This window comes from Urtica dioica, chromosome 9 (genome assembly GCF_054948205.1).
Source record: "Urtica dioica subsp. dioica isolate 48M chromosome 9, U.dioica_male_clone48M_v1_H2, whole genome shotgun sequence".
Lineage (NCBI taxonomy): Eukaryota > Viridiplantae > Streptophyta > Magnoliopsida > Rosales > Urticaceae > Urtica > Urtica dioica.
The window spans coordinates 30,169,802-30,184,303 of NC_142764.1; the positions used below are offsets into that span (position 1 = coordinate 30,169,802).

At 35.2% G+C, this 14,502-nt stretch overlaps 2 protein-coding genes across 4 annotated transcripts; one reads left to right on the forward strand and one right to left on the reverse strand.

Annotated features, from left to right (window-relative positions):
* Positions 1-945: 945 nt before the first annotated feature.
* On the reverse strand, positions 946-4,416 carry LOC149386786 (putative protein phosphatase 2C 21). 3 transcript variants are annotated; one of them, XM_089625936.1, is made up of 11 exons: positions 4,255-4,415; positions 3,664-3,788; positions 3,392-3,455; positions 3,192-3,300; positions 2,932-3,103; positions 2,378-2,503; positions 2,157-2,280; positions 1,971-2,047; positions 1,811-1,863; positions 1,627-1,681; positions 946-1,551 (listed from the first exon to the last, which is right to left on the reverse strand). In XM_089625936.1, the coding sequence occupies exons 2-11, from the start codon at positions 3,778-3,780 to the stop codon at positions 1,414-1,416; spliced, it is 1,035 nt and encodes a 344-aa protein (XP_089482062.1). In that variant the 5' UTR covers positions 3,781-3,788; positions 4,255-4,415; the 3' UTR covers positions 946-1,413. The 3 variants fall into 3 exon arrangements, with proteins under 3 accessions (XP_089482062.1, XP_089482063.1, XP_089482064.1); XM_089625937.1 differs by lacking the exon at positions 4,255-4,415 and adding an exon at positions 3,927-4,074; XM_089625938.1 differs by lacking the exons at positions 946-1,551; positions 1,627-1,681 and having other exon boundaries at positions 1,807-1,863; positions 4,255-4,416.
* A 5,534-nt stretch (positions 4,417-9,950) lies between these two features.
* Positions 9,951-12,826, forward strand: LOC149386787 (shikimate O-hydroxycinnamoyltransferase-like). Its single transcript, XM_089625334.1, has 3 exons — positions 9,951-10,085; positions 10,698-11,177; positions 11,841-12,826. Exons 2-3 carry the CDS (start codon positions 10,770-10,772, stop codon positions 12,723-12,725), a joined length of 1,293 nt encoding a protein of 430 aa, XP_089481460.1. The 5' UTR covers positions 9,951-10,085; positions 10,698-10,769; the 3' UTR covers positions 12,726-12,826.
* Positions 12,827-14,502: the final 1,676 nt, after the last annotated feature.

Consider the following 14,502-nt stretch of genomic DNA (forward strand, 5'->3'; position numbering starts at 1 on the left):
AATAATATTTGTAATAGGCATTATTATTGAAAAGAATTAAAACATAGTACATCATTTCATTATGGGTTCCTTCCATAGAAATCAAAGGTCCACCCAACTTTTATTGCATGAAAAAAAAAAAAAAACAAAACAAATGGTTGTACAAGAAATGAATGGCTTGTTAGCCACGGTTACGGCATTTGTCGTGATGGTTGCAACCACGGTCCTTATAAGGATTGGAGGGCTTAGGAAGTTGCGAGCCAGCTGGTTTTGGATTCTTTGTGCTCACATAAGTCGGAGCACATTTGTTTCCATTTTTGCACGACACTACGGCCATTCTCGGCTCAGCCACCATGGCCATCCCCATTATCAACGCCACCAACAACATCGCCCACACGCCCTTCATTTCTCGTGTATTTTAATTTACTTTATCGAGGATGAGACGATGATGTCGTGGCTATTCAATTCGCGTAGTGCACAATTTATATGGGTGCATCCTTTTTTTTTTTAGGTGTGTTATAATTAGTGTGCCGAGTTATTTACCACAAATTTAAGTTCTATTTTGGTCGGTCAAGAACACTTTTTGCTATAAATATGTGTACATATTTAGCCATGATTGTGAGGAGAAGGTAAGTGCTGCAAATTTATTTATAGGGATAATTTGTTTTTCAAATTGAAAGGCTGATAATGAAAATGACTCGTGTAATACTATTTATAGGAATACTCACAAATACCGTGTCGTGAATTAAAAAGCTAATGGCAATAATAGAGATTAAATTTGAAAATACGTTACGAGGGTAATTTCTTCAATAATCCAAAGAAACTAGTCCATCAGGTGCAGAATAAGCCAAGACCCTGAAAAAGAATAGGCTGAAGAAGTCCAATCTAATCGAGTGTGCTTCATCGTTATTGGCTCAAGAAGTCATCAATTTGGATGTCGATTTTTAAGATTCGGTAACTAAAATCTTAAAATGATAATCTAGAATCTTAATAACATGTTCAAGCTGAAAATGAGTGGAATGTCGAACTTTTCTTTGGGTTACAACTTACAAGACCTTATGCAACAAGTTACTGAACCTTATTTATAAAACAAAATAAAAAAGAAAAAAAAGGAATGACAATGTTATTAAGCCCTTTAAAATCTTGGACTATTTCCATCCATCCATGCAGAAAAAAAAAAAAAAAAAACACCCAAGCTCATGTACAACACTCGGAATACACTTACAAAACATTCATTCATACACCTGATAAATATGTACAATAATCAATGTCTTTTTTTTTTTTTTAAATGACTCATCTGATGGCTATGAATGACCCTGGAACTGGGCCAAATCATTCCTGGTCTAAAACCATCACCAATGACCGACCGACGACACTTTCAAACGCTCGATCCAAAGCTCCCCCGATCGAGCTTCCCTTGATCAATGAGAGGAGTTACTCGGGAACTGAATCGACGATTGGTTTCTTGAACTGAACCAAGATCATAGTCATGTTGTCGCAGCCCTCTCCCCCGGAAACCGGAGCCACGCATCTATCGAACACTCTCTCGCAGATCGTCGAGAGCTTCGTTTCCTACGATCCAACAAATCCGTTTTAATCAGAAGAAAATTCAAAGATTTGAAAGCCAAAGCGTTTTGAAACCTTTACCTGTTTCAGCTGTTCTCGCACGAAATCCACGAGTTGTTGGCTTGACATGCAATCCCTAAACAGAAAGTGTGACAAGGGTTTGAGAGATCTTTCAGAATATGGAAATTCATTGCCAATAATAATAATAATGTGAAATCTAGGTCAGAAAGAGAGAGAGAGAGAGAAGAATGTTGTAGTGACTCACCAAATTCCATCACAGGCTAAAACGAGAAATTCGTCATCGTCACAAAGCTCAATCTGTGGCAAAGAAAGTAAACTATACAAATCTGAAGGAAACTACCAAACTATTAATGAGTGCCTGAAAAATCTAACTTCTGTGCAATACATAAATAAACTGTCCATACAGAGCTGATGTCAGGAAAAGCAGTTACGATCTGCTTTTCAGCCGGCAAATGCTTGTTCAATTTGAATTCCACATCACCTGCGATATTAAACGCAGCATTCAAAAATATAAGTAAAAATTCAACAAAAGAACAAAAAAATGAAATAATAGAAAGCAAGCGAGAAAAAAAAAAAAAAAATTAAAGTACCAATAGCTCTGGCCAAGTTCAGAGTTCCATTGATGCGTCCAACTTGGATATAACCGCCGGCTTTCAAAATCCTCTCCTTTTCGATCTCCAAGTCGGGCTTGTGATCTTTTGACAAATTATACGCCTGCAAACAGAAAAAAAAAAAAAAAAAAAAAAAAAAGACGTGAGAATCTTTCTTAAAACATGGATATAATTTCAGGCGGTTCAGAAGGAAATAATACCTGACCGTTGCGGGATATAACACAGCGCGAATCACCAGCGTTGGCAACCACAACTTGGTTCTGTCGGATGAGAGCAACGCAAGCCGTGCATCCACAGTGTGGTCCTTCGAAATCCGAGTGAGGACCCTATTTCGCAACGCCACGTTTCATCCAGATAATTCTCAACATAGAACGATAAATCAAACAGTATGAACTGATATTCCATATTAGGGACATAAATTTCATGCACCAAACCTTCTAACGGGTCTTAATTCATTTATGGTAACTTCATCAAAAGGTACAACTTTTTTTACCATTTTACTCTTAACCATAAAATAAAGAAAAATGTGACCTCAATAGATTGAATTTGAAACAACTGATATATTGAAATGTGACCTAAACAGCTCAAGAATGGCATTTATTAGTCCAAGAAAGGTATTTTAGTCCAAATGAGGGACAATATTATAGTTTTGATAAAGTTCAACAAGCGAAGCTATTCATGATTTAAGAGCACTTAGACGGCCTAATAAGTGAAATTTCTCGTAAGAATTCAGGCCAGTTTGTGGTGAACTTACATCTTCGGAAGGCCAATCGTTGGGTTGTTCACTGAATTCGCCTTTCTTGGAATCACTACCACGCCTCGGAGACCAGAGCAACCCTTCGATCACGCCCGAAACCTTGTCCATTTTATCGCCCAAAATCGCCAATTCTCTCCACCCTTTTTGTCCACGCATCATCTCATCCATTCTGTTCATAAATAATTTAAATTCCTCAACTTTTCTTTTTCGTTCTTAGTATAGCCAAATGAGAAGTAAAGTACGAAGGAAAGGTCAACCTGAGAAAAGATTTCTGAAGCGATGTCCCGAAATCTCCGGCCGCATATGCTTCGTGCTTTACGACTTGTTGGTGAAGATACTTGGCACAGAACTTCGCAACTGCTTTACCTGCGTTTCCGACGATTTTTCGAAATAAATTAGAAAAACAACGGTAGTGCAATATTATTAATCTCCCAAGGAAAAACAAACTAGTAATTACCTCCATGGCCGTCGTAAACCCCAAAATATGAAGTTGAGCTGTCCAATTCTAGATGAGCCGAGTGCTGTGACACAAATTATAAATAATGAACACAACATGAAGAAAAAAAAAGAAAAAAAACTCATGAAATGCTTTTCTAATTCGGTCCATTCCATCGTTACTTTTACCGAATCAATCATTTCTTGCCAAAATTCTTTCTACATTCATTGATAGCCGAAAAGACTAAAACAAATTTTGTAAGAAGAGCAAGAAAAAGAAAGCGAAACATTTACAGCATCTTCCATGGTGGCTCGCCAGCCTTGCATCGATGAGAGGCCATATCGGAGCTTTCCATTTTCTCCATCTTCAGAAGACTTCTCAGTTTTTGGAGAGCTCAGATATATCCCCATTTCTCTGCCTGCAATAAATCATAAATAAATAAAACACCCAACCCTATTCAATTCTGTTCAATTCATCAACCAAACAAACTGTATCTTGATTCTTAATATATTAAAAAATAAAGTATTTTGTAACACATCAGAATTCAAGACCTGACCTTCACCTTTATCTAGATCCAACTCTTACTCCGAATTAAAAATAATAATAAAAAAAGCTCTTCTTTTTTCCTTTTTACTTTTAATCAGAAATCCTAGTGTGCTATATCATGAGAGCTCAAGTTGGCTTTGTTCGGGCTTCGTCGGCGATCAAATAGAACAACTATCAGAATCTGGACTCGAATCGAATCTAAGAGAGATTTACATTAATTTCATAAAGCATAAAGCATAAATCTTCATAAACCACAAATGGTTTCGCAATTACTTTTTTTTTCTTCCTTTCTAAAAATGGAAACGAAATTAACAAGATAGCATAGCTCTATTTCTTACCGAAGAATTCTCACTGTGTGGCTTTGAGCAAATTGCGTAGAGTTTAGAGAGTAAAAAAGAGATCCTAATGTTGATGATGATGATGATCCATATGGTTTGGGATTTGATATAATAACTCTTTTTCTTTATCAGATTGATTGATTTAATTATTCTTATTGTATTGTTGTTATATTTTGTAATTTTGTAGGCTATCGTCATTAATATTAGAGACGAAACAAACATATTAAAAAATTACTTTGTACCTATATTTTTTATTTTTTGAAAAAAATACAAAACATGTTAGAATGATGGGAACATATATTCCCTCATCCTATTATTTATTTCATATTTTTAAGCATAAAAAATGACGACTAAGTTTCGAAGGTTTCAGATAAAATCATTCAAGTGTGTGATGAGATTTAAAAAGAACATAATTGTTTAGTCACCAGCTTTTAATTGTTAAAATTCGACCAAGTAAATTCAATGGATATATATGGAGAGTACCAAAATGATGAACTCAAAGTTATATACTTGATTTTGTGAAATATTTGGAAAGAAAAGTAAATTTTAACCAAATTCATTTTTTTTTTCTTTATTATAAAATTATAATTGAATTGTGATGTTATTTAATCCCTGCCTTTCGGTTAAAAAAATGTTTGTATCTTTTATCAAGTTGAAATCACACACTTTGCAAGTGATTTCATAAAAAAAAACATGTGATTTGATATTATAAATAATAGATAAATAATAAATTATACTAATAATTTGAAATTAATTGATTAATAAAGCAATTCAAGTTTAAGTTTTCCACGCCTAAAAATGTAATTAAAGTTGCGATGTAAAAACAAATTGACAATATCAATAAAATTTTTGACAATTTATATATGCATGTTATCACATAGAAAAATAATTACACAGTATTAAACATTATTTAAATATAATATTTACACATTTTAATTATTTCACTAATTTCAAATGAATCCAAACTTTACTGCAAATCTATTAGTTTTATGAACTATTTAATTATAAAAGTCATGAATAAAACGTATTGCTTGTTCAAATATCACTTGATTTACATACTTTGTTACCACACACAATATAATATATATATATATATATATATATATATATATATATATGTGTGTGTGTGTGTGTCGTAGACTATTTCTTGATAATGGCGGAGATTCAAAAAAAAAAGACCAAAAAAAATTTAAGCTTAAAAAAAAATAGGCTAATTTTTTTTTTTTAGCCCAAAAATTTGGGCTTTGGGCGGCTAAACTTAAACCTGTATCCGCCCCTGCTTCTTGAGTGATACACTTGATATTTTATGTGAATCGATTTAGATCTAAATCCTATAACCGCACGTGAGATTCGATAGTGATAGAGTCTTCAAGCTGGATATATGGCGATACAAGATGTCACATATATTGTTAAGATTGTTTATATTTTTTCCCCGGTGATCTCAATAAGAGACAATTATCTAAAATTTCACCATTGTTAAGAGGGATAAGAGTTAAATTACCACAATCTCTAACAAACCCTCGAAAATCACGACGAGAGCAACGAGTCTTATCCAACGACTGTGACGATTAGGGTTAAACCCGAAATATCACAATTTCTAAAGAGACCCCAAATGTATTATAGTCAAAATCCAAGTTTTAAATATTGAAGTACATCAACAATTTAATAAAAAAGAGATATCTCAGTATTCAAATAAAAATGTAAACAAGGAAAATTATATATATATAAAAAAGGAGATGTTTATAAAACAAATAATAAAACAAATAAAGCAGTCGTTGAAAATAGAATAAACGGGCTTGTGGTAAATAAAGCCCGATGAATGTACAATGGGCCAAATCTTAATATTCGGCTGTTTTCTTTCTCGCCCAATAACAGCACATCATCATCGCCACGTCTTGACAACTATTATTGTTTTGGGCCTCTGCAGATGAGTCATATGACTATTATTGTCTTGACAACTACTATTGTTTTTTTGTTTTTGTTTTTTGTTTTTTGTTTTTGTTTTTGTTTTTTTTTTTTGAGGGAACAACTACTATAGTTTTACATACGTCTACTATATTCCTTTTAATTTTTTTTTAATTGAATAATTTATACTTATACCATTATTGCTAGATAAATTAAATTATCATGCATTTCTTTTATTTCCATCTTATGATGAGTTCCAATTTATAGCATATTATCTCGTATTTTATTTTGTTATAATGAGGTCAATAACTTAAAGTCCAAGTCTAACGGCAGCATGATAATAATAATAATCGGGAATAATAATAATATTAATAATATTATTATTATAATCCTGAAAGACTCAGTCAATTTTAGAGTTTTCAAACCCTATCGATCGACAAGCAAACACATCGTACATTACCATGTGTTTCATGACCCCAGCTGATAAATTTGACAGGACCACCATAAATATCTATTATGGTACTGATTGATCACATAGTTTCGTTTAACGTTGTTGCATCTATAGAGGAATTGAACAACTTACTCAACCAAGTGGCAACTTATTATTCAAATGATTACGCCAATCCTATCACAGATTTAACCAACACTGGGGTTTTAAGCTAACGTGTGATTGATCGCCAAACATCATGATCATCAAATAGACCACATATAAAAAGATAAAGAAAATAGAAGAAGAACGAATCGAAATAACTAAATAGTTAAGCTACAAATTTTCAAGCAAATTACGTCAAGTTTCGCAAAAGATATATCAAATAGTTGATGTTACGTTTATCTGGATATCCATTTTTTATATTCAAATAGGTACATCAAAATATAAGGAAGTAGTAATTATGAATTACATCGTGATGACGTTAGGCGGAGATCAACCTGTTAGACCAAAAATAAAAATAAAAAAATTACTACAGAAACATAAAAAAACAAGAGCACAAAATGAATCCCAATCGAATAAAAATATATAGTGCATTAAATGAATAATCAAAATGCATATATGTGCTGGTTCTCTTCTTCTTCTTTTTTTTCCTTTTCTTTTAAGAAGACATATATATGTTTGGTGACCAACAATATTATTCGGACTAACCAATAACAACGTGTTTAGCTCAACTCGTATGTTTAGATATTCATCTGAAAAATATTGAACTGAAAAATATTTATGAGTTTGTGCAAATCGAATGAATTAGCTACAGACCATCTGATAAAAAAACTATTATTGTCGATTGTATGTTAAACTTTGGTTTCATGTTCCAATTGATGAATTTGAAGCACCACCAAACAGTTATTTTATGGTTTATAAAACCATATATATGTACCGCTTATTATAATGATAAGGACGTATTATAGTCTAACCCTTTTCTTTCTTTAAAATAAATATAAGAATTGAACCACTCAACTAAGTCGCAAAACTTGTAAGAGATATTTAAGTATCCCAGTTTCATTTCATTATTGTTATACTTTCGTCTTCACATGTAAAAACGACACTCCAAATATAAAAACGACAAGACAAGTCTATACATGACGCCCAAACCCACAAATAAATTACTCGGGTCAAACCTCGAGTCAAGCTCTCGGATCAAACTCTCGAAACAGAAACGACGAGACGTGTCTCAAATCTCAAGTCAACCCTTTGATCAACGTCCTCAAATCGACTCTCAAGTCCTCAAGTCAAATTCAAGTTCAGGAGTCGATTCTCAAAGTCCTCGTGTCGACTCCAAATTATAATCATCAAGACAACTCTCAATCTCTCGTGATGACCTAAAATCAAGTCTAAGAGTCATCTTTTAAATCCACGAATCGATCCAAAACTAAATCCACCACTACTACAAAATACTTTTATAAAGTCGCTTAAAAAGTGATGCGTTATATTTTGGGAGTCGCTTTATGCTATTGACGCCCAAAGGTTTGAGCTTCGCTTATCGCCGAACGACGTTCCACGCTCCAAGTCTAAAAGTCGTCTTTTAAATCCACGAGTCATGTCTCAAGTCTACGAATTGAATTTCAAGTCCTCGTGACGACTCAAAACTAAGTCCAAGAGTCGTCTTTCAAGTCCATAAATCGACTCTCAAATCTTCGTGTCAAACTCTGAAATCAAGATTCACGAGATGGTCTCTTGAACGAGATCATCAAGACAACATAACAATCAAAACTCTCAAGATAAAACCGTATGTACTGTTTATCACAATGATACGAATATATTATAGTTTAGTATTTAATGTTGTTGAATGTAGAAGAATTGAACCCTTTATTCCTTTAGAAGAAAATAGAAGAATTGAACCACTCGACTAAGTCATAAAACTTGTAAGAGACATTCAACTTTCCCAGTAACTAATAAATTTCATTTACGTACACTAATAATCCGATATCAAACTTTACAGGTGTGATTGATTGCCAAACACCGTTATCGAAATTCGAAAGAAAGAAAGAAAAAGTAATGTTATTAAAATAATAACAAAAAATTGGTTAAACCATCTAAACTATAAGAATTTTAAATTATCCAACCTTTGATAAATATTTTGTAAATAACCAACTTGCATACTTGACAGCCTATTAACTACATTTTTTACATGTTTGGTTGGATTAAATAAGTCTTTTACTAATCTGTTAATAAGTTAACTTGGTTATTTACAAGAAATTAACGAAATGTGGGCTATATCTCAATTCACTGTAACCGTTCGGCTATATAACTTAATAACCCAAATAACAATTGATTTGTGTTTCTCCGAAAACCCATTTCATGTGCAACGCAGGTGCAGGTAAAAAAAAAATCCAATTAACGAAATTGAGAATGACATGGTGATGACGTAGGCGGAGATCAAACAGTTAGATAAAAAAAAATGAATACAAAAGATAAAGATCAGTCTAACAGTATACAAAGCAAGAGATAAATACAAGAGCTTAAAAAAAAAGGAGAGAGAGAGAGTTAAATACAATAGCACAAGATGAATCATCGTCCCAATCCGATCCAAATATGGGACTAAATAAAAAAAAAAAAATCAAAAGTCATATATATGTGTTTGTTGACCAGCAATATTATTCATAGTTAGGCTGTGCTTTAATTTTGCTAATTTAAGAATACGTTTTTATTATTGATCAACGATCTTGTTTGGCCAGCTTCCAATACGAGCACCAACGCACCATGAGATAGATATTATTTATTTTAGATAAGAAGAGATAATAAACGCACAAGTATGTATGATCAAATGGGAATAATACAGATCGTGAATTATTTTCAAACAAAAACAAAAACAAAAAAAGTCTAATGTGCAATCGGGAAGATGTTCTTTATATTCACGAATAGTTTTATAAATAGCACACGTCAAAGTAAAGAAAAGAGTAAATGAATAAAGAAAATAAAGTTAAACTATACGTGTTTTTTTTTTAAAAAAGTCTTAGTCATGAATCATTATTGATTGATTGTCTGAAAAGAAAAAGAGACACGGTTGTGAAGTATACCAAAAGTGAATCAAACGCTGTAGTGAAAGGAAATGGAAAGAAAGCTCGTAATATAATAATACAATATAATATATGGTAATAAAGAAGTCATTTTTGGATGAGAGTTGGTGAGGTCGTAGACCGGTCACCGTCTCACCAACTTTTATCTCAACTTTCAGAACCAAAAACCGGTCAATGCGGTTTGCTGACGTGGCGGATTATTACGGGGCAACCATGGTGGCTGTAGTAGGTGAGTGCCAAAACTAAAGTGCGTTTCATTTGATTTCATTTGATTTGATTATATATATATATTTATATATATATATATATAAGCCTAGACCTTTATCAATTTTGAACTTAGAAACCCGTGTGTCGTGTTTATCTGCACTTGTTTCGTTTCACCAAAGAATCTCTCGTCTCTAATAATCTTCTACATTCAGGTAACGTTTCCAATTCTTTGCTATTATTTGGGTTGAATTGTGATTGAATAATCTCTTCATCAGAAAAAAAAAAAATTTGTTCTTGTATCCCACAAGGAATGAAAGAAAAAGAAAACCTCACCGACCGTGCTGATCGATTCAATGTTATGTTATAAAATATATCATCATGCATTTTTCTTTCTTGATTTGTTTTATTATTTTTAATTAAAAACTCAAATTCAAACGAACACACCACTACGTACACACGGACCAAACGCCAAAAAAATCTACCTGAAGTTCTCGAGTAATAATACCATTTCTTTTTTATTCAGGTTGAATTGAGTGATCTCTTTCACAAACCATTGTTCTTTAATCCACAGCTTTCAAACAAATGAATACTCATTGATCAATTCAATTCAAATCCAATAAATATAATATATATCTCGAGACTTTCGAGAGAGATTTCACCATCGTGCACTTCAACTTATTTATTACCATTATTCTTCTTTATGCAAATTAGAGGCAAAGCACTAATAATACTAAAGTACACCTGCACGATGCCAAAACAGCCTTAAACAATTACTTAAAGCAAACGTTAACGCTTTAGTTTGGTTTGGTTTGGTTTGGTTTCAGGGTTGGTTAGCGAACAAACAAAGCACACACTACAACCACAAGAACAAGAGCCAAAAAAAAAAAAAAAAAAAAATGATCATCACCGTGAAATCGTCGACGCTGGTTCGGCCCTCGGCGGAGACGCCAAATGAGCCGATTTGGAACTCGAACCTTGACCTTGTGGTCCCGAAGATGCACACTCCGTCGGTCTACTTTTACCGTCCCAACGGAGCCGAGAAATTCTTCGACGCTGACGTCATGAGGGCCGCGCTCGGGAAGGCTCTGGTGCCGTTTTATCCGATGGCGGGGCGGTTGCGCTGCGACTCCGACGGCCGCATCGAGATCGACTGCAACGCCGAGGGCGTCCTCTTCGTCGAAGCTTACACCGATTCCCTCGTCGACGATTTCGGCGACTTCACGCCCACGCCGGAGCTTCGAACGCTCATCCCCACCGTCGATTACTCCGCCGGAATCTCTACCTATCCGCTCCTCGTCTTGCAGGTATTCATTTCCGTACCTGTTGGGAATAATGTTAGACTACTAATAGACTACAGGTTATTCTGTTTGAATTGAACTAATCTGATTCTGTACCTCAATATGAGCTCTCTTCGTTTATCTGGTATCAGATTTGTTCTATAGATATTTATTGAAGCTATATGTATGTATATTAATCCATCACGAAATGGAGTACTAAAATTTCATGTATGTATGTCGATTTCTCCGCCGGAATCTCCACTTATCCACTCTCGAGTCATAATGTAGTTGTTATTTGAGTCATAGGCAGATATATATACAACTAACAATTGATCAGAGTCTTCGTGTATACATAGTTCTTGACTTCTGATTAGTCATATATATCCAATACATCAATGTCGCTAAATTCGAAGCTCATCGATTACTTACACAGACCAAAGATTTTCTGTATAATGTTGAAGTGTCAAAGCTACTGATAACAATTGATCAATCAATGTAGACTACTGAGTATACTGTTTATTGAAATGATCTGATTCTGAACCTCAATCAATATGAGCTCTATTTGTTCACCAGGTATCAGATTTTATTCGTTATCGATTATTCTTCTGATTAGGTACTAGATATTAATTGAAGCGCATATATCTATTCATCAAGAATTGTAGTACTAAATTCATATGTGTATGTTTATAGGTGACCTATTTCAAATGCGGCGGAGTATCGCTGGGCGTGGGAATGGAACACCACGCCGCCGACGGCTTCTCCGGCCTCCACTTCGTCAACACGTGGTCAGACATGGCACGTGGCCTCGACCTCTCTCTCCCTCCCTTCATAGACCGGACGCTGCTCAAGGCACGTGACCCTCCCCGCCCGGAATTCGAGCACGTGGAGTACAATCCCGCACCGCCGATGAAGAATCCGCCGGCAATAACCTCGGACGGCCACGCCGTGGGACTGTACAAGATGACGAAGGAGCAGATCGGAAAGCTGAAAGCCAAGTCCAGGGAGAACGGAAACACCGTGGCTTACAGCTCGTACGAGATGCTCTCCGGCCACGTGTGGCGGTGCACGTGCATCGCGCGTGACCTCCCCGACGACCAGGACACGAAGCTCTACATCGCCACCGACGGGCGCGCGAGGCTGGACCCGCGGCTCCCGGCGGGGTACTTCGGGAACGTGATATTCACGACGACGCCGATGGCGGTGGCCGGAGACATCCGGTCGCGGCCGACGTGGTACGCGGCGAGTCGGATCCACGAGGCGCTGGCGAGGATGGACAAGGACTACCTGAGATCGGCGATCGACTACTTGGAGGTTCAGCCAGATCTATCGGCGCTGATTCGTGGGGCCCACACGTTCCGGTGCCCGAATTTGGGGATCACGAGTTGGGTCAGGCTTCCGATCCACGACGCGGATTTCGGGTGGGGCCGGCCCATATTCATGGGCCCAGGAGGGATCATGTTCGAGGGTTTGTCGTTTATGCTTCCAAGCACGACTGGGGATGGGAGTCTCTCTGTTGCAATCGGCCTTCAGCCCCATCACCTCAAAGCCTTCGAGAAGTTGTTGTACGACATATGATTTATGAATTTCATTAATTGTGTTTTTTTCCCTTCTTGTTTCTTTTGCTTATTATACGAGACTCTGGTTATGGCCCGAATAAAGTGGCTCTTCTCGACTTCGATGATTGTGTTTCTTGCAAATACTAAGTTACAACGGATAGTGATTTTTTTTTTTTTTTTTTAATAGAAGAGTCACGCCATGGGAATCAGTATGTAAACATGCGCATCAGAGCTAAACGCGTTCCTTCCAAATGCACAGGATTAAACACAACTCAAGCATACAGACTCAAAAAATGCTATGATATAAGTTTAAGGGAGTTAAATGTCAAAATTAATTATATAAAGTTAAAATTATGATAAAGATAAAGTTGGCAGGGGATAGAATTCAATTTAAAATGAAAAAGGGACTAAAGAGAGAAGAAAACAATGTTAAGTACATTTTATACATACTAATCTATCATTTTCGGGCAAAAATCTAGCGAGTTCTCAAGTGTATTTGAAGTTATTTGATGTTTTTATATTGAATTTTCAGGTTTTTGTGCATAATTGAGCACCGAGTCCTCATAGAAGCTATTTAAAAGAAATTGAAGGTCAAAACGGAGGAAAACGACGATTTGTAGGTAAAGTCAACGCCACCAGCACTGGTCAACGACATCAGAGCCGAAATGACTGAAACAGAGCACGCTCAAACCCTTTATTCACCCCTAAAACCTATTTAAAAGATCATTATAAACTAAAAGCGCATCTTTTCCTTTGTTTTAGTTTTTCTTTTAGTGTTTGGTTGTTTTTAAGAGCTTTCGGAAGAGATAAAAAGGCGTTGATGATTCTCTAATATTTGTCTATTGCTCGTTCCTAATTTTGTTTGCTTGATTATTAGCCATGCTTAATGTTTGTTCATTGATTAGCTACCTTTGAATTGTTGTTTAGGATCGTTTGCTACTCGAAAGAGAGTAAATTATCGTGCCTTTGCTATAATAATCAATGATCGAGTTAGGTCAATAGAAAACTCTAGGCGAGAGTGCAATCGTTTGAATTCTTGTTTTTTATGCATGTGATTGTTTTAATAGGATTAGAGGCCGAGATGATAATGATATGTCAATTGCATAGATTTGCTAGATCACTCGAGATATGCTAGTGAATATGTTAAAAAAAGTGAGATTGGTAACATATAAAAACGAGGCAACAATAGACATATTAGAGATAGTTGACGTAGTCGGTTTGTAGTGAAGTCGTAGTCCTACTTTGCTCTTTGTTTAAACTCATTTGATTTATTGTTTCTTATTTTTGTTTAATTTCGTTAGTCATTTAAAACCATCTCCTGTTCACCTTGGAATCAATTATCTTTCAAGTTAAAGTAAATCGCTAATTTTTGCTAGTTCGTGGGTTCGATATCTTTACTTACAAATCTATATTATTTAGACGACACGTGAGTTTGCGTATATGATTTATTCGCAAAGCAACTTTAACGCTCTTTTAATATATCCTAGAGGTTTATGATTGAAGCAAAACGCTTGAAGCATCATCCCGCATAAAAAAAAAATGTTAGAGAACCTCTACCCTAAAATAATAGCAAACTCGAACTATTAATCTAAAAGATGATTAGCTCATCTTTTAACACAAAAATCACCCTACAATATAGTGGACCAAAAAGTATTTAAACACAGAAATCTATTACATATCCAAACAAAAATAAATAGAGTTGTTCCCTTGAACAACATCCCTCCATTCAGAAACTTGTTTTATTGTGTGAATATTTTCATTCCGTACATGATCATTTACATAGGGATTGAGTATTG